This window comes from Callorhinus ursinus, unplaced genomic scaffold (assembly GCF_003265705.2).
Source record: "Callorhinus ursinus isolate GAN/ISIS: 27379988/994484 unplaced genomic scaffold, GSC_fseal_2.0 scaffold18, whole genome shotgun sequence".
NCBI lineage: Eukaryota > Metazoa > Chordata > Mammalia > Carnivora > Otariidae > Callorhinus > Callorhinus ursinus.
In genome coordinates, this window is record NW_027397080.1 from 32376769 (window position 1) to 32397510 (window position 20742).

Consider the following 20742-nt stretch of genomic DNA (forward strand, 5'->3'; position numbering starts at 1 on the left):
GTATTTTAAGTCAAACAGCTAATTAATGACTAAACAAAAGAATTTCAGCCTGGACAGCATACATGGAGTACTAATATGTGTAATTATGAATAGTCATTTGTGCAATCAGAAAGTTGCATTAGCATAATTATCTCTGGCTCTGGGCCTTAAAAATATTAACTTAAAATGCAGAAACTTTATAACAGTTCACCTAATGAAGACATGAATGCCAAACTGATTACGGAATAAGAGCCGGTTCTTCAACAATTTTGCTCTGTTTAATACATTCTTTCTCTCCTGCCCTGGATGTAAAAAAATCAAGCCTAACCCTCAAGTTACACACAGGTTCAAAATTTCTACTTTTAATATTTTTTTCATTATCCAGAGCCTACATATTAACATTCATTAAGAATCAAAACTATTTCCCTATGAAATGAGTGCTACTTTTTTTTTTGTAAGTAGGCTCCACACCCAGCATGGGGCCCAACGCAGGGGCTTGACATCAAGACCTGAGCTGAGATCAAGACCTGAGCTGAGTTCAAGAGTCAGACGCTTGACACCAAGACCTGAGCTGAGATCAAGAGTCAAGACGCTTAACCGACTGAGCCACCCCAGTGCCCCGAAATGAGTGCTACTTTTAAAAAAAACTTCATGCAAAAATATATTAAGTTTATGTATAATACTTGAAGATGTAAATAAATAAAGAAGCCAAACAATTCTATAAAACAAAAGGGTTAGAAATCACTAAACAGCTGCGAGATCTTGAGAAAGTCTGTTTGAAATTATCCTTTGGGACAGAACCGGAGAGAGGATGGGCTCTGAAATCAGGCTGCAAGGTTAGACTCTCAAGTCCACCACCCTGGGCACATTATTTAACATCTTTATGGCTCAGATCTCCTCATCGATACAAGGTAATCACATAATCTGCCTCATAGGATCAATTCCAGGAAAAAATGTGATTATTCGCATCAAGGACCCACCAGTGCCACACACACAGTAATGTTCAGTCAATGTTGGCTGCCATAATTACTGCCACCATCATCATCATCACCCCTCCTTTATCGCCTGTAAGAACATGGGCAAAGGCTGTGTGTGGCTGAGAAAGCATAATCCACACTGATTTGTTTCTAGACACAACATTTATTTTGCAACTGCAAATAACATTCAAGAAGGGCAGATTTTACCTATTCCGATGCATTAAGAAAGGTTCCAGGAGCTTAGCTGGGCCCTAAGACCTCCTTATCTTCTGGTAGCCTTCCTTTTTAGTGACTTTCAGCTTCACCTAATGTTTGCATATGATCCCACAATACTAATCCTGTGTTAACTCTTTTTAATCCAAAATTAAATGACAGAACGGACTTGCCAAGTACACTAATGTGGTTAAGAGTTATGGGTCTTTAATTAGAAGCCAAGACAACATTACAACAGAATGAACGTTCCTAAGAATTAGTAAGCAACGTACAAGAAATTAAGCTCAGAGAGAGACAGGCCCTAACAAGTATGCTATCTTGACCAAATGAGTTAACCACTTTTTACCTCATCAGTAAAAGGAAATACGGCCTATCTTGGAACACTATTATAAGGCTCAGAAATAATTATACACAGTGCCCAGCCACCAGCAAAAACAGGGGTTCGACACATGGCAACATGTGAATGGGCACAATCTCACCCTCCGTCTCTCAACAAAGACATAGTACAAAAGCTAGGTTTTCTCAAATCATCACAAATATTACAACACAGGTCTCAATAAAGGAATTTCCCAAAAGCATGGAGGAGTCACATTATACTCAGGAGCTGAACTGTACACACCCAGCAGAGAGCAAGCACAGAAGACGGAGACACCTCAGACAGGCCACTCCAGCCACCAGGCTGCTCCGCGAACATGTGCTGCACAGAGTGACACAGAAAATGGGAATCAGGTGTGCTGTCCACCGATCTCCCTCCCTCACGCCTCTCCCAGTGACAGCACCTTGTCCCAGGAAAGGGGGATCTAAACCAGTTTTGGTACAACACTGCTCCCAAATACAAGCCGACTACTTCATGCGGTCCTCCACCAAAACACAGCCATCTATTCCAACCCCAGCAGGAAACAGGCCCTTACTAATGGCAGTATGACTAAACTTAACTCCATGAGCAATTCAAGAGACCTCATGGGCAACTCTGACTAAGCATGACTCTGCCGTAAATAGGACCAAAAGCCCCAGAGAGAGACAAGTCCACGGAAGGACGCTTCCTTCAGGTTTAGCAGGATGGCAGGCTGAAGAATGTGGGAAAATGCCAATACCCAGCTAGATCAAAGAAGGAAGTGCTTTAATAGAAGTACTGATTGTTTTATTCCTGTTATCCAAGCCAGTTCAAAAAAAAAAAGACAGGTTACCATCACCACGTAACACTGCAGAATTAAGGACTCCTAAGTCTTCAGCTGTCACTCCCAGAGTCCCCTATTTTTCCTAAAGCCAAAAATAAACAAGAAAGAAAGCCAATGTCCTCTACATTGAAATGAAATATGGGCCAACCTTTAAATTCAGTTCTCTCATAAGAGTTTTTGTCAGTATTGAGCTGACAAATTACTGAGAGAACAACGGCTCATGAGGTAAAAGGGTATGAGCCTTGGCCCCTGCCGGCTGAGCCACCTGTCCTGCCTCCAGCCACCCTTGGGAACATACTTTGTTCACTGGCGTTTTCAGCAGCAGTGGTAGCTTGCACAAAACAATCCACATGTGTCAGAGCCCCCAGTTTTATGTTTTGCCAGTCAGAGAGGGGACCGAAGTCTCCTCTCTGGACAGGGACTTTTGCAACACTGTGACCTAAATCAGCAGTCTCCAAGGAGCTCTTTGGGTCAGGGTCCTAGAAGAAAGCACAGAACAGCTCTGTATTTCCTTTTAATCTCATCCTCTATAAAAATTCTTTATTAGGTGTTTCATAATGTATCTGAACTATGAGTAAAGGGGAACCTGCCAATAACCAGAGATAAATACGTGAAAAGTGAAGTCCTGTGCAAGGATCTGAACAGTCTACCAATTGAGCTTCAGATACTGTGACTCCAGCTTCAGAAGACCCTAAAGACCACGAATTTTAATTAAGCTCTTGCTGGTTTCAAATACAATTTCAAGTCGTAATTAAAAATAAATTGCCAATTTCACATAAAACATAATATTGAAAAAATATATACCAATTATGTGTTTTGTTTCATTTATAAATAAACTAGAGCTAACATATAATAGTAAGGCAGCAGATCCATGTTTCAAGGAATACTAAGAAACATACTGAGTTTTTAAATAATTCATGACCTAGTTATGACCTACTGAATGGCTCCCAAATCATACTATTTTGCTGACAGAGTAATGATCTATGATTAAAACTAATTTTCAGCATATTTACTTTGTTTTCATGTTTAAAATCGTTAATCGATGACTGATTAAAACAACAGGCCTCTAAACTAGCTAATGTTTGTCAAGGTAAAAGTATTTTGTCTAAGGGGGAAATATAATTTATGCAAATAATCAAAATATACATACCTTAAAAGAAATTAAAATCAGTTGAGACAAGGTATCAAAGCTATAAGGATCTACTGAGTATTTAAATCTGTCAACTAGGATTAAGTAGACAGACTTTCACCCATATAACCTCTTAAAACTCAAAACAAAAGCACTCCAAGTCAAGAAGTTAGAACAAAATAATCTCAAAAAGATAAGGTAAGTAGGCAGCACTACTGTCTTCTTGTGTCTTTTAACAAAACTGAGGGCCCAATACAGAGCAGGCGTTGTATTTAATTTAACTTGGAAGTGAATGTTGAACCAGCAACACAAACTGACTCAGACCAACTCTGGAAAACCAGTAATCACAGCCATCTGAACTAAAGGAATACAATTCCCAAATTGCAGCCATCTGAACTAAAGGAATATAATTCCCAGATCGATGGACACATACCCAGTTCTCATCACCACACTAAATGCATATTACCCTACATGGAAATATTCGGATTTCAAAATTGAAAAGATGACAAAGCAATCCACCCTTAATATTAAGACTCCCAGACTAAGACTTACCAAAAGCAAGAAACATCATCCAAGAAGATACTCTCATTCATTCTACTTTACCAATCTTCTAATTGGATGCCAAATACACAATCTACCATACAGCCTCCATTCCTAATAAAAAAAACTATCACATGCAAACTCTTTTCATCAAAAAAAGGACTGTGGTGAGAGCTGTTTTGCTAATAAGAAGCCTGCCCTTCCCAATCCTACAGAAACTTCACACTGTCAAGACACTGCATGTTTTGTGGAACACTGGGGCTGTCTCTTTCTTAATTCATGACAACATAAGAACTAGTGTTTAACTGAGATGCAGGCGAGTTAACCACCAAATATAAGATGCCAAAATGCAAGAGAACACAAGTATGGTAACTCATGCTACCTTAGTAAGTCAGCGTGCACATTTTATATTTTTCAACGCCAGCCAAGCAGATTAGAGATAGTTCAAGAAAAATGTTGGTGTCTGTTAAACCCAGATTAAATATTCTCATTTACAATCCCCTAGTTCAGTATTTTGATTTTAAAACTAATAAAAAGTAGTATACTATGCCAAATGACCTAACAACTTCACCCTTAAAATAATTATACCCCTAAAAATAAAAATTTATCTACCTCATTAGTGTTCCAACGGTGCCTCTCTTTGGGTAAACTTGAACATTTCGGCAGACATTCAAGCAGCTTTTTCGGTAAAAAGATTTTTACATGACTACTATTGCTGTTCCCATGATCATCTATAAAGAAGAAAACAAAAGATTCAGAGAAAATAATAGAGGAATATCTCCTTTTAAGTACACTGGCAAGGTCAGAAACGGCAGCTTAGTTTGGTCACCGTGAGACCAAGAGCACCATTCCTCTTGGTTAACAATGCTCATTTACACACTGATAGATAGGTGGCAGCAGGAATCTGGTCAAGAGGCTCTAAAATAAGATCCGAGCTTTTGCTCCATGACAAGCGAGTGAACAGGGAATATCCTAGCAGCTGCCCATAACCAGAACATTACTTTTAAAGGCTCTCCCACCAGGTTTCCATGAAGTACATCCGAATTGCAAAAGGATTTAACCTCACAAAACCCAGAACTCTTCTATTAACCAGTTGAAAAAGTTTTAAGTTTTTTTAGGGAAGAGGAATTATAATAAAATATGACAATTTTATTCATAAACTAATACTACTTCATCCCCAAGAATACAAATGAGACTTATCCTTTCAAAAGCAAATTACAAATCTTATAAATATAAGGAATTTAAATCTGCAGTTAGCTACCTAGGTAAATAGAGAGGCTGGTCCTTCTAGCCTAAATCTAAAAACATATCATTTTAATTAACTTGATTTACATACACATATCTATTTAATTAATGTCTTTCATCAAAATGTAACTCTTCTAAATTAGTGAGAGAAAAGTTCATTACTTTCAGACAAGATGGTATGTCTGACTACCTGATAATCAGTCTCCTGGATACTTTCTAGAAGAGATCATTTCCTTCACGTATTATTTCATTCATTCATTCATTTACAGATCACTTCTTCTTTCATTCCCATAACAAAGTCCCTCTGCCTGGCTCAAAATTTCTTGCCAGTTTTGGCACATTTAGGTCAAAGTTTAGAATTACCCAGTCCGATTTTTTTTTTAATGCTAAATGGAAGCCCCAATATCCAAAGTGCAATGCATAACCAGATACTAGGAGCAACACATTAAAATACTAAAGACTGATTTTGCTCCAGAAAATCATAGTCAAAATAACTTACTCTGATATTAAAAGGTGTAATAAAAACACTGACCTCCAAATCAAGAATCCAAGATTCTGACCCAGTTCTGCTACTTTCTAATTGTGTGACCTTGGGTAAGTTACTTAATATTCTCAGTTTTCCAAATCAAGGAGAATTAAGTAATTTCCAATTCTCCTCCAGGCATAAATCCCTATGAAATGTACTGCCATTCAATAAATTTAAATGCCTTACAATTAAAGAACCTTACATAGGCATACAGGAATTAGTTAATAATATTAAAAGTGAAATACAACAATATATCTTTCCAGTCATTTACTGTAATTTTGTTTAGCACAGCCTATTTTTTGAACATGTGAAAAACATAGAAGAATAAAAAATGTTCTACAATCACAAAACCTTCTCCAAACATTTTTCATCTGATTAACACATTTCTTCTCAAGGAAAAGACCTTAACAGAAAAATATTGGGCACAGAAATAAAGTCTGAAAAAATGTACTACATAATACGGAAATATTTTAAAGGGAGGAACTTAGGAGAATTGTAGCATACTAAATCTTTTTTGGTCCATGAACTACACAACCAATTGAATTATAATGCCCAATCCTCTATTTCTGTAAGCAGTATAAAAACTTGAAAAACTTAAAAACTGACTGCTTTTAAAAATCCAAAATTTGAACAGCAAAATAAAACTTTTTAAAAATCTTGCTATGAAACCAGAAAACAAAGTATTCAACTAAGAGAATGTTCATAGAAAGTTCTGTATTAATTACCCTCTATAAAACCAGTGTAGTATTATGTGCTTATGCATGCTCCCTGCACTTCATCCTCCCAAGGGAGGCACCATGGGCCATAAAACTTTAAAGCGCAGAATACCAAATCACAGGAGCCAACACCTCCCTTCTCTCTTCCCCTAAAGAGGTTTTATTCTTTTTTTTTTAAATCTCCCATGATGTGTACAATTCTGAAAGCAGAGGTAAAATTCTAAAATCTGTACTCAATTCAAATAGTCACCATTTACAGGATGCCTTTTATGAAAACAGTATTACACTAGGTGCTCAATCAATAGGCTTACTCTGAACTGTATATGACTAGTCATACCTCCAAGAAAACTATTAAAGTGTAATTTTGAACAATAATGAACAGAAGATTAAACCCCAGCTTCTATTTTTATGTTTGTGATTACAACCTGATGTTAATTATCTGTTCTTTTAAGCCTCCTTGAGGGACCCAGCTGTCCTGTGGCTATAAAACACAGGCATATGTGTGTGTATACCCCTACATATGTGTACACACATGTACCTACACCTAGACATGTGTGCTCCTGCCTGTGTATACGTATGTGTAGACACACATGTATGTACACGTGCGCATGTGTGCACGCACGTGGAGCAAGAGAAAGAGATACTCTTCTCAACAGCACAACTAACTGCCACAGAAAAGGCTTCTGTCTTCCACTCTGATACCAAATCAGGCAGCGGTGAATCGGCCCAAAAGCTTTTAAAGAGGAAAAGGAGAATGGCTGTGTAAGCACTGTCTCAATCACGACTCCAAATATAGCACTTTATGGGGATGTGCAGCCATGGGTTCAAAAGGAAGAGGAGTATGACAGGCCAATGGGTCCCCCTTAATCAGTTTTTAAACTGTGCTATTTCCAGAATTTTAGGTTCATGCTGAATACAAATTCGATGTTTTTTAGAAACATTACAGTGGGTAAATTTTCCCACTGTGCATTATGAAGATGTCAATTTTAATACTGGGGAAAGAATATTAGGAACTCAAACAGGCAGAATCTTAAAACTCCTATTTTCAAATTTCAGTTTTTCCAGTTACAGTGTGATGGGAGAGTAACTCTGCTTTTCACACCGGAAAAGAACTGCTCACATGGCCATACTGTGCAAAACTGTGTTTTTTAATTAAAAGCTGCTTTTTAATGTTTTTGGAATAACTATAAATGATACAATAATTAGATAAATTCATGTGCCAGTTTTTAAATGTTTGTCTCAGTACTAAGACTATTAACAGTATCTTGAGTTAACAGTGAAAATAAGGTATATACCGGGTTCAACTGCATCTCAGCATTTAATCCAAATACTTAAACTTTGACACTGCAACATAGAAGTGTCAACCAAAGACAGTAAAACATTTCATTATCATTATCTGGGAAATATGTGTGTATGATATATGACTTCATAAAATAGTTTTCTAACCTACTTCACAATAAAAATAACTAGTGAAGTTCTTGAAATTGACAGATGATGTGCTTGGCTGACAGCTATAATTCTAGAGACTGAACCATCCTTTCCAGACAACCTTCAAATATTTTCCGAACAATAATTTTAGAGGCATCGTACAATTTAACTAAAACGTGCAAAAATGCTCATTCACTTAATTAGGCAAAAGGTAGAATTCTTATTTTCATGTTTTATTTCAAAAAACCTCACAGTACCAAACCCTTCATTTAAATCAAAAAAGATATATTCAAACTCTCTCCTTGGAGCACACTACTGACTCCTGTGAGGGAAATTATACCTATATTAACTCTAACCCGGAAATGATAACATCCATTTTATTTTGATTCATAATAAAAATTAAATTATTTTGGTTCCGTGAATAATCATGAACACTGTTATTCAATCAAGTCAATTATGATTAATCTCTCAACCTCTAGACCAAACTGTTCAAAATAAGTTGGTATAACAGTGTATCCAGTTGCCAAATCTTATTGGGAATACATTTGACCAACAACTTGGAATGGCAAAATTTAAAGGAAGCTCTACAATTTTTCTGTTCAGCTCTAACTATTATGTGCTTAGATTTAATTAGTAGGCTCGGAGCTGATTCAAGAAAACACAAGCACATATTGTTGTGTTCAAGTCAGCACAACGCTCGCAGCAGCAAATACCGCCGTCACTAACTGAAGACCTTCAAACCACTATGCATCCAAAATAAATATTAATTAAGCAACAATGTGCTTAATTATGTGCCAAGCATGGGTATGGTAACTCTTTAAAATAATTCTCCAAAATGAATTACTCAACTGTAATTATCCAAAAGACTTCTGAAGTTGAAAAAAATAATCGTTTTGGGGGTTTTTTCATAGAAAACATAACTGGTTTTGCTATTTAACAACCCCTTTCCTCTCCTTAGAGTGTGTGATCGTCAAATCTCACCCTGTCTTTTTTAGGTGGCCCAAGTTTACCCTCTCCCTGTCAATCATACCACCAAATCTCTGGTCCGGGTTTAGGTCAACTCCTAACTCAGGTTCAATAAGCTTCTCACTATTTATCTGCATTTACATTTTCAATTAAAAAATATGCAAGCGGAGGCAGATAATGTGGGAGCACAGAAGTTGTGCAATCGATTGCTTCAATTTGGGTTCTGGGGCATCCTCTCCTGCTTCATTCTATTCAATTTCAATTTGAGTTGCATGTGACCAAGTAAATTTGTTTTCTACTATTTATTAGAAAGTAAACATTTGTGGGACTCCACATCAAGCATCCAGAAAGGATTTTGCATTGCGTTCTCTCATTTAATTTTCACAATTACCCATCAGGGCATAATTACCCCCATTTTACAGATGAAGAACCTAAGGTTCAGATTAACTTGCCCAGGAGCCGCAGCTAGTGACTCAAATGGGATTCAAACATGACCTGTGGCTTCTCCCACAATACCACACAGCTCCTACTCGAAGTCATAGGAATTGGATACTAGAATTACAGAACTGTTGTATTAGTATCTAACATTTGCAGAGTGCTTTGAATTTCCCATGTGATTATACCCTTTGCCTTTTTGAACCCTCACAGAAACTTTACACAGGGAGTATTATTTTGCTACCCCCAGAAGGATTAAGTAACTCATCTAAGATCACACAGCAAGTTAAAGGCAGAACCCAGGTCCCCTAAGGCCTCGTCACAGGCTATTTCTACTGTACTACCATGATGGAATTACTCTTACTGCCAAGCCCACCCCTTCCTGTAAGTCAAAAGCTTTTCGAATCCTACCTTCTAGAGGTGGCACGGTGTTGAGAACACAGTAGGTGCTAGTTCCGCAGAATACACTTTGGGAAACGCTCTAAGGAAACAGAAAATAAAATGTAAAACTAATCTTTGAAAAAGATATATACTGGCTCTTCTGTGATATTCCTGCCAAAGATGCAAAACCTGAATCTAATCATAAGGGAACATCAGACAAATCCAAATTGAGGAACATTCCACAAAATGACTGGCCTGTAATCTTCAAGAGTGTCAAGGTCATGAGAGTCAAAAAGGACTGAGAACTGTTCTGTATTAAAGGAGTCTGAATAGACAACAGAGTGTGACCCAGGCTCCTGACTGGACCTTTGTCTACAAAGGTCACCGCGGGGTCACCTGGCACAGCTGCAGGAGCATCTGAGGATCAGAGGGTAGAAATGTCTCAGTGTTAATTTCCTGATTTTGATCACTATATAGTGGTTACAGAGGAGAATGCTCTCATCTCTGATTTGCAGGAAATACATAAGCAAGTATGTAAGGATGATGAAACATACCAGCAACTTATTCTCACGTGGTTCAGGGGAAAAGAGCTCTTCACACTACACCTGCAATTTTTCTGAAGGCTTAAGAGTGTTTCAAAATACATGTGTGTAAAAAAAAAAAAAAAAAAAAAAGGATACATGCTGGTGAACACATATTATGTGTATAATTTTTTTAATAGGGACCATATGTGCTGTACATACAGGAAATGTTTGCTAAGAAGAACCAATGCCATATTCATTCTGTAGTTTAGTCAGGATTCAACAACACTGCTAACCATTTCCCAATAGTGCGCCCACCCCCCAACTCATTCCAAAGGACTTAATGAGTGCCAACGAACTGAACGGCAGGTGCAGTAAGTCAGGAGGAAGTTGCAACACCAGGTCTCTGCTCTCAGGCTGCTTCATGTAAATAAAATTAAACTTTTCATGTAAAAAACTATACAACAGTAACTTTAAAAAAAGGAAAACAATTTCTGGGAGTCTTGACAGTCAGTTATTTCGGTCCTAAAAATATCCTTCTGCAGTTGCAGTATTCATCCTACATTATAAACCAGATATGTATATACTTAGGAAACCAAGGACAGTTTATAAATTCAACTGTCACCCTTAACACTTTATATTTAAAATATGAAAAGCTCAGTTCTCTCACTTTCTAGCTATCGTTGGAAAAGTAAACTCACCTCTCTACATGAGCTCATCAAAAAGGGTAGTGACGGTGCTCTCCTATCTCACCGTTGTTGGGAGAATTACGTAGGATGATGTGTACAAAGTGCTTTAAATTCAAAACTACAAAACAAACATGAAGTGCTATTGTTTCTGTGCTTAGTAAGAATAATCCTTAACAACGTTAACATTTTCTAAGAACTGAGGATTGCCTGAATTTTTTGTGCCAAATAGAGTATTAAAATCTGACTAAATTGACCTCTATGAATTTTTAATTTCCGTCTCTTTATATCCATGATCAAATGCTTCACCACAGAGCAGGTCTTTCTCCACAATGTGATTGCTAGCTACCAGGATAACCATCAGCTCCCTAATGTCTCTTCCTCTGTTTGATTTAATCAACAGTGATGCCTACTGATTAGCAACCTGTGGTAACATCTGAGCCTAAGAATTCTCCCTATAAACCATGGACTAAGCTCAGAATTCATGTATCCTTTGGAAAATCAACATTCATCTCTTCCCATGACTGTGAGTGTGGAATTACAGGACATTATAAAGAATGGCTGATGTAAAGCCAACAGCAGTCTGACTTCAAGTAACATCTGCAAGAGCTGCCAGCAACAGCCTTCTAACCACAGAATGCAACATCTCATCTTAATGTTTCAGAATTGAAACTTGAAATTTTATGATGTTAAAAAGAATGTGCTACATTCAAGGCTTAACATTTTCTGGCTTCCTATTACCCAAAAAAGATAGTGTAAGTTTACCACTTCACAAGACACCTTAACAACGGTCTTAACATCAAAAGATTTAAAAATGACTAACATACAGTGGGACACACTAATGAATGGCTTCATAAAAAATGACTTTTACACCTAACTTCAAAGTTCGACAATAGGTAAATGAGCAGTAAAACATACCAAATAACAAATCAGAAGAATTAAACGCTAAAAAAAGAAAAAGTAACGGAAATATCACAATCAACCATGACTTCTCTTCAACACTGGCATAATAAAGTCTTAATAGTTAACCAGAAAAGGAACTCACTCACATAAACTGAATGAAATCAAGTCATTCTATCCTCAAAAACACCAGGTTCTCAAGGGAAAGAAGCCAAAACACAAGAAAACTTCCATGAGAAATGGCTACCTTATATTGAAGAACCACAGGCCAGACTCTGGACAGATAGGCCTTTCATTCCGAGGACCCTCAGATCGATTTGTAAAACCTGTTCACAACACCAAGCCAGAGGTGGCTCTGGGAGGGAGGAGCACCAGTCTGAGGGTCTGCAGAGTGGAGCCTCTATCCCAGTACCACTAACTCCTGAGGTCTGAAGCAAACAGCTGGCCTCTCTGTCCCCAGAACAACACTCTTAAGTGCAAGTTCACGGACAGACAAATCTGGGTCCTAGTCCACCCTCAGCTGCACATCTCCATGCTGCCCTCCCTGGCTGACTCTTCAGCTCAACCATCCTTCAGGAGCCTTCCAATGACAGGTCACCCTGCTGGTGCTATCTGAGCAGCCTGCATTTCCCTCTATATCACAATTCCTTCTACTTGTCCTACAAATATTAAAGGAGTACCTAATGTGTGCCAGACACCGTCCTAGGAGCTGGGACCTAGCAGTGAACAAGACACACAAAGGTCCTACCCTCATGGGGTCCCTGCCAGTGGGAGAAGTGGGTGGTAAGCAGGGTAAATGCTATGGATATAAAATGTGTGATGCATGATGGTGAGACATCAGGTATGGAAAACACCGTTTCTGAACATATATCCATGCATGGAGTAAAAGGCCTCCGTGACTGAAGCATGAAGAAAGCTGGCTTCTCTCAACAACCAGATGAGCAGCTCTCAGCTTGGCTGCATGTCAGTCGTCCAGGGAGATTTTCTGAATGCTGATGCCCAGGCTGCAATCCTGACCAGGTAAGTCAGAATGTGTGAGGCTGGAACCCAGGCATCAGTATTTGTGACAGGTTCCCAAGTGATCCCAAGATGTATCCAAAGATGGGAACCACTAAAATAAACAGCTATGTGACTCTGGGCAACTTCCTACTTTAACTAGTTTCTTCAAGAGTAAAATGGGGGGTTGACCTTCAACAGAGCATCTCCAATCTTTAATTAGCATGTGGGTCACCTGAGGGCCTTGTTAAAATGCGGGTTCTGATTCACAGGTCTGAGTGTGGCCCTCGGTGATGCCCATGCCATGATTCAGGGCCCCGGTGATGCCCATGCCATGATTCAGGGCCATACCCTGATTATCAGGAACTAGATGGTTTTCTAAAAGATCAGGAATTCACTTAAAAAGATCCTTCCAGTCATAACATTCCTCCATAATTTTATGAATTCCTAACAGACTAAAAAAACACATTTGCCTGTTAACACAAACTATAATACAAAACTATACCAGAAAATCCAAGCAAGATAATTAAAAGAAACTACAGGGAAGGTCACTCAATTAATATAGTGTCCAGCATCTCTAGAAATGCCCAAGAGGGGAGAAACAGAAGCTCTATAAAATATACTCCCTGCCTTCAAAAAATACTCCACCAAGTTGCAGACATACTAAAAAAATGTAACGAAGAAACAATACATGGTTTATTAAAGGCTAAAAGGAGCTGATGGTCAGATGGTAGCAGTATAGAAACTCAGTAACTGTGTACCAAGCACAAACTCTTTGGAGGAATGGACTCTCTTCAGAGAACCTAGGTCAGGGTGTGACACATAGTTTTGGGATGCTGGAATAAATGAAACCAAATGCTACATAATAAGAAGTGATTACAGGCTTTTGAACAGACAGGGTGCATGATGAAAACTGTATTTACAGTTCTTTGAAATAAGGACTCTGAATGTTTTAAGTCTCCACAGAGTCCCTTTAAAGCCAACGGAGGCCCCACACATCTCATTAAATCAAAGACAGAGAGAGGCCACAATGATATGCAATAAACCACTTGTATCAATTAGAAATGATACATTAAAAAACTTTTGCCACATATTTTATCATGACTTAAACTGATTCTTGAAATTCACTGGTCATTTCATATAACATGACATATGTAATCAAAATTAAAGCGGAGTCCGAAATTCTTAGCACCTTGACTAAACTCACCAGTGTTGCCTAGCATTCTACCCATTATGCCTAGATCAGTTAGGAAGGCTACTCGGAGCAAACTGTATCATTGGCTCAAATACTATAAATATTTACTTCTTGCTGGTGTAAAGTCCAAAACAGGTGTTGGTGATCAGTAGAGGGCTCCCCTCCAAGCAGTGGCTCTGGCACCCGGCACCCTCCTAGGTCACTAGGCTCTCCTGCCTCTGCGGGCCCAGGGGAACCATGCCTGGAGGGTTTTCCGGGCCAGGTCTGAAGTGGCACGCTTCCCTGCTCTCACTACATTGGCTAACATTTGGCCACAAAGCCACGCCTAATTGCAAGAGAGGCTGGGAAATGTGGTCTGGCTACATGCCCAGGAAGAGGAGATGGATTTCTTGATCAGCTAGCAGTCTCTTGCACAATGCCATTTGTGTGCTTTTTTTTTAAATACAGAAGAATCACTCCTTTCAGAAATGTCTTCTGTTAACCTACAACTCCACCTTTAATCCCTAAGGCTATTCAGCAGCTAAAACCAATCTACTAGTTTTTCTTCTCTGATAAATATTTTTCTAACATACTCAAAATAAGACTATCTCAAGGGCATCCTTAAAGGGATGTCTGGCTTTTGGTCCCGGTATCTCCAGTACTTAATACTTAACGTCTGGCACACAACGGAAGCTCAAATGATGGTTGAATTCCCAGATGAATGACATTCCCAGAAGCTCATGGAAAGGAAAAAGAGTGGCCCATGTCTTATCATGGTGATGGTGGGATTTCCTGCAACCACCAGCCTTTCTAAGACCCTCTCTCCCTCCCCTAATGCTTCCCTAAATTGCCACCCCTCCTCTAGTCCCCTAACAATCAAGCAGTAAGACAAAAGCTACTTTAGACCCACCAAGAACTAAGGGGTAAAAATACTCTTAACAGTGTTGTTCACAGACGCCAAGAGAGCCAATACCAAAACATTTCTGGCGAGAGCTCAGGCCTGCCAAACAAAAAGGAACACGAAGTGTGGCAAAGACCCTGCTCTGGAGACACTCTATAAAATCGGGCTAAAGATCTCTGAGACTGTACCCCTAAACACAAGTAACTTTATCCTTTTTCTGAACCACAAAAGGTTAGTGGGGGAAAAAATTAGATGGTACAGTACAAAAATATTTTGTGCTCACATATTACCTCTTTTCAAGAAGTTTTAAATATACCATAGGTGCTACTATAATAACCCTTACAACATTCCTATGGGACAGAGACAAAATTAAAATATGTACTCAAGTTAAAAGGAAAACCGTCTGATAGGTGGCTGACTTCCTACTACCAGGGCTGGCTCAATAAAAAAGTGAAGTAGTAACCTCTAAGGTAATTGGGGCACAAACCATTTTAGGCTCTCAAATTGAGTTCAACACCTAGAATTGAGTTCAAAAGCAAACAACTAGCTAAAACAGACCACAGAACAGCTGAAGTTCTAAGAAGCTTACACAGGAACTAATACTACACTATATCAAGCCTGATTTATGACCTGAGAAATCACATTAATTGATTCACTATTACCAGAGATTCATGTAAAGCATATTTAAAGTGATTTCAGAATGAGAAAAAAAATATTCTTTCTAGATATGAATCACAGTATCGTTAGAATTTTCATAAATTTAATTTGGCTAGGAAGCCAGTATACTCAATATTCTGAAAATAATCAAAGAGCACTTATTAAATGTCCACATTTGTACAGATTCTACAACATACTCAGAAAAAAACTATATAAAACTTAAAATTACACTATTTTAGCAGCACTTATCATTACTAGAACTAATGATAACAATTTTTTTAACTCCTCAGAGATAGAGCACTATAAAATATCAACAAAATCAGCCCAATAAACTAGGTATTCTATTTGATATTTCATACGAATAACAAGCATTTCCATATATAAAATCCTGTTTTGGCCCCAGCAGGTAGCAGAGCAGACATGATGTCTACTTTAGAATAGGAGACACCACAGCATGGTTACAGACACTTGCCAAGACACTGGCTAGAAAGGAGCAGAGCAAGAACCCAGAGCAGGTCTTCCCACACACTCCTGTGCTGTCTTCACAAGAACAAAGGCTCTCTCCCTAAAGATGAAATAATGCTCCTCCATGAGGAATCAGTGCAGAAGTTTGGGCAGAGAAAGTACACAAGGGACTCCGACAGAAAAGCTAAAGCAAATGTAGACGCTGAGGGATGTCCAAGAATATCGAGTACCTAAGCAGGGAGTTCAGCGTCCCAAAGGAAAGGCTAACGAGGGAAGGCACCACAGCACCACACATGCCTAGCGTTGATCTGGTGGAAAGATTTTGCGTGCGCCTCAAATATATTTCAGTCCATGACCTACAGACCACCCATCACCTATCACCACTTGCTGCTGCCCAAAACCTAAAACCTCATCAAAACTAAAGGGGAGAATGGCACTGTTTCCCATAACAGAGCAACGAGGCATACGCCAAGAAAATGGTAGCCACACTCCCGGAATGGAACTCGGCTACGTGGCAACCTCACCTAATCCGCACACAGCCAGAGCTAGGAAGGAAGCCAAGACACACTCTGAGGCCAAAAGAGATTTTTACAAAGTCCACACACAAAAGCTCCCACACCTCACTCTGAGAAGGGCTCTCTGATCCGTATTCCTAGCTTGATTACCATTAAACTACTCACAGTTCTAATAAGCTTAATTACCAGGTTGCCAAGCCCAGAGAAGATCAGAAACAACAAATGAGAAGGGGAAAGGATAGCTAGAAATCGACAGATCCGGTAGAAGCAAAAGAGTGACAAGGGAGAGCAAGGACAGATTTTTCACAAACAATAAAAACTGGATACAAGGGCTTGAAAGGTACAGCAGTTTGGGGTCATTTATGATAAAAGCAAACACTACTCAAAAGGCCCTAAAAATAGCACAGTATTAAATAAAGCCCAGTTCAATAACTTAGGTACAAGATAACAAACCCATGTTAACAAGTAAAATGTACATTAAAGTCCACATATCCTACTGAACCTGGGGTTGGGGGGAGAAAGCAGTTTAACACCTTTGTTTGCATACCACTTTACAGTCCGTAAAATACTTCCACATGAAACCTCATTTGGTCCTCACTAACATGCTAAGGCAAGCAAGGCAGATACCTCCACTGGCCAAGAATTTGCTGGTAAATTATTCAATTTTAGCAAGGCAGAAGGGTTTATCAATGGCACTTATAATACAGTCTGTAATTCTGTTCAACAGGAAAGAGCACCTCAAGAGGCACCTACCCACTTTGTTAAGGATGGAGAGAGAGGACAGGGAAGGTCTCCTGAGAAATGTCACCAACAACTGTACCTGAACTCAACACTCACCTGGACCTTCACCTCCAAAACTTCCCTCTCTAAAACTTCCCATCCCGCCATCTGCAACCTACAGGGCCTCTTTCCGAAGAACAGTCCTATGCCTTTGAGTGCCATCTTCCCTCCTGCGGTGGACAAACTGTATGATGAGCCCTCCATGACCCCATCTTTTTTTTTTTTTAAGATTTTATTTATTTATTTGAGAGAGAGAATGAGAGAGAGAGAGAGCATGAGAGGGGGGAGGGTCCGAGGGAGAAGGAGACTCCCTGCTGAGCAGGGAGCCCGATGAGGGACTCAATTCCGGGACTCCAGGATCATGACCTGAGCCGAAGGCAGTCGCTTAACCAACTGAGCCACTCAGGAGCCCGACCCCATCTCTTGATGTTAACATTTAACACTCACCTTTGTGTAACCCCTACCCTTGAGTGTGCAATTGACCTAGTGACTTGCTTCTGCCCCACAGGTCATGGCACAGGTGACAAGATATCACATCCGTGATCAGGAGATGCAGACTGTGCCTTCTGTCTTGGTAGCAGACTCTCTCCGTTGCTGGCTCTGAGAAGCAAGCTGCCATTGCTGGAGAGGGCCGTGTGGCCGGGAACGGAGGCCCTCAGTCTAACTGCCCACAGAGAAGTGAATCCTTCAAGCTGTGTGAACTTGGAATTCCGAGTGTCCTTCCCCATTTGAGCCTTCAAATGACACCACAGCTCTGGCCAAGCATCTTGACTGCATGCTTGCGAGGTCCCGAAGCAGCAGACATAGCAGAGCCCTAACTGAACTTCTGACCCACTGGATCAGAAATAAGGGTGTCCTGTTCTACGCCACTAAGTATGTGGCAACTGCTATAGCAGTAACAGATAACGTGTACATCCATGGTCCGCCAGGTCTCAGGGACCTCTCTTCTCAGCTTAGACTTCATCTCTCATGTCACTCTCATGTTCACCAGCACTCCACATTTACCACCAAAACCCTTGAAGGGATTATCTGCCCCCCCACCACCTCTTTCTCATTCTTTCAACTCACTGCCCAACTGACAAAATCAATACCTTTTTCTCGGTCTTCTTTCTGCCCAAATTCTCTACAGCATCACAACCAATAACCTCCTTCCAACCCTCTGCATTTATACTCTTCTTATTCTATTACCTCTGACCATTCGTTCTCAGTGCCCACTGGTCCTCTCCCCTCTGGTGACACATTTCTGTTCCTACATCCCTTCTTCTCCCATGACAATTTCACTCACTACTGTGTCTTCCAATTCTTTTGAACCGATTCATTCATTCTTTCAACCAAATGGCACTGCCCTGGGCAGAGAGATGTAACAATAAGCAAGACAAACTAGGTCTCTACTTTCATGAAGCTTATATGCTCTACCAGAGGCTGGGCCAGCTTAACTCTACTTGCCACTCCAGGTCTACTCACCTGCCCTGTGCCAAGGAGGCTACTCCATCACCAGGGCCCCCTTGCCTTCTGAGAGTTCAATGAAGAAAAAAAACCACAGTGATAGGAATGATTCCCTAATCTTTGACCCACATTTCAAATGTCATATTGTATAGGTATTACATCTAAAAGATTACTGATACATTTGTCTCCAGTCTCCCAAAACACATCCTCCTGGACTGCCTATCTTGGTTAGTGACCTTCCCTAACCTCATCTGTGGAGGCTCAAAAGCTAGGAGTCACTTTCAACTATTCTCATCTTTCAAGGCCCACAGGACTGTGTCTCTCACACACACAGACAACCCAGCCACACTTGCTCCTTTCTGCAACCCACTGCTACAAACACTCTTGCCAGAAGCTACTTTCTCCCAACACCAGCCCTTCCTCTTCATTCATTCACTCATTCAACCAACAGACATTTACTAAGCCCATCCTATGTGCCAGGTACTCAAGTCTCTGACTTAAGATGTACACCTAATGGAGGGAGAAAGAGAAATAAACAAGCAACTCCAATATAAACTCAAATGTGTTTAAACGTGGAAAACCACAGATGCTGTGGATGCACACAGGAAGGGCACATAATCCAATCTCAAAAGAGAGGGACGGTCCATGAGGCTTCCTGGACAAGTCTCACTGAAGCTGAAACCCAGAGGATGAGGAAAGTCGACAGAAGAGAGCACATGTTTGTGCATGTGTTCTGGAGGAAGGTGCACCTTCTAAGTCAAGGCAGTGGCAATGTACAAGGGCCAGAACCAAGAGAAAACATGGTGCCCCCACCATTCAGAAAACGTCACATGGCTGGAGAGTGGAGAGGAAGCTGGAGAGGAAAGCAGGAGGCCCTTCTTAGCACCTTAAAGGAGAACTGACTTTATCCAGTCAATCCCACTCTCCTGCCAAAGGAAAAAAAAATAAACTCTAAAAGCCCCTCCAGAGCAGACAAAATAAAATCCAGACTCCTCTTTTCTGACTTTCCAAGCCCCTACAACCTGACCCCTACCTACTTTTCCAGGCTCATCTACCCACATGCACCCAGAATTCCAGCCACCCCCTGTACTCTGCTGGCTCTATGCCTTTGTTCCATTCCCTCTGCTTGGAATTTCTCCTCCAACTACCATGTTTGCCTGTCAGTGATGCCAGGTCAAATTCTACCTCCTTCCAGAAGTCTTCCCAGTTCCCCCCCAGTGCCTGATGCATTCTTTATGACCTGCCTTGAATCAGTCACATCCATCAGACCGGAGGCTTCTGGAGTGTGTATGAACTGAAGTGAATCCCAATTCCAAAGACTAGGAAAAATGTTCAGGAAAATATTCATTTTACCAGTACTGCATTCCTAAGTAACTAACCATGGAAAATGACAAAAAAAAATTATTATTTTTGGATTCTATAAATACAATCAATCAAAAGCCTAAATTTAAGTTTTCATATAAGTATCTCTAAATAAAAAGTTACACACTGCCTCATAAGATTAAAAAACATTAAGTAAATAAGCTCAGAAAGGTTAAGTTACTTGTGCAAAGTCACAGGGCACTTAAGGGGCAGAGTCAAGTTTTACATATTCTTTCTAAAAAGCTATAAAAAACCAGAATATAACCAGAGCATCCCCACACATCTCACTAACCAGCTCCCCGATTACCAGAAACTTATCTTCCTCATTCTTCCCTCAGTTAATTCCCATTCAGAGCTCAGCTCCAGAAGCCTCCCCCAATCCCGAGGGTCAGTCAAATCCCTTTAGAACACACTTGCCTTCAGAGCACAGAGCTCTTCATGGCACACAGCACGTTCACTGTCAGCTTCCCAATCAGGTCCATGAGGACAGGTCCTGTGTCTGTCCTCTGTGCCTGGCACTTTATTATTACTTGTCGAGTAAATGAATGGACTTAGGAGTATTAACAATAACAGACAGTCACATGGCCCCCACAGGACTGTGAGACCCTAAACTATCTTCTGACACA

General features: G+C 40.0%; 1 protein-coding gene across 11 annotated transcripts in view; it reads right to left on the reverse strand.

Moving 5' to 3' along the window:
* The window catches only part of CAMTA1 (calmodulin binding transcription activator 1), an 868902-nt gene that overhangs the window by 834718 nt on the left and 13442 nt on the right, over window positions 1-20742 (reverse strand). For all 11 annotated transcript variants that reach the window (XM_073903391.1, XM_073903394.1, XM_073903390.1 and 8 more), the window contains exons 2-3: window positions 9744-9813; window positions 4629-4747 (exon numbers count right to left, since the gene is read on the reverse strand). In XM_073903391.1, the coding sequence (XP_073759492.1) occupies window positions 4629-4747; window positions 9744-9813 (189 nt within the window). The remainder of the gene's footprint in view (window positions 1-4628; window positions 4748-9743; window positions 9814-20742) is intronic.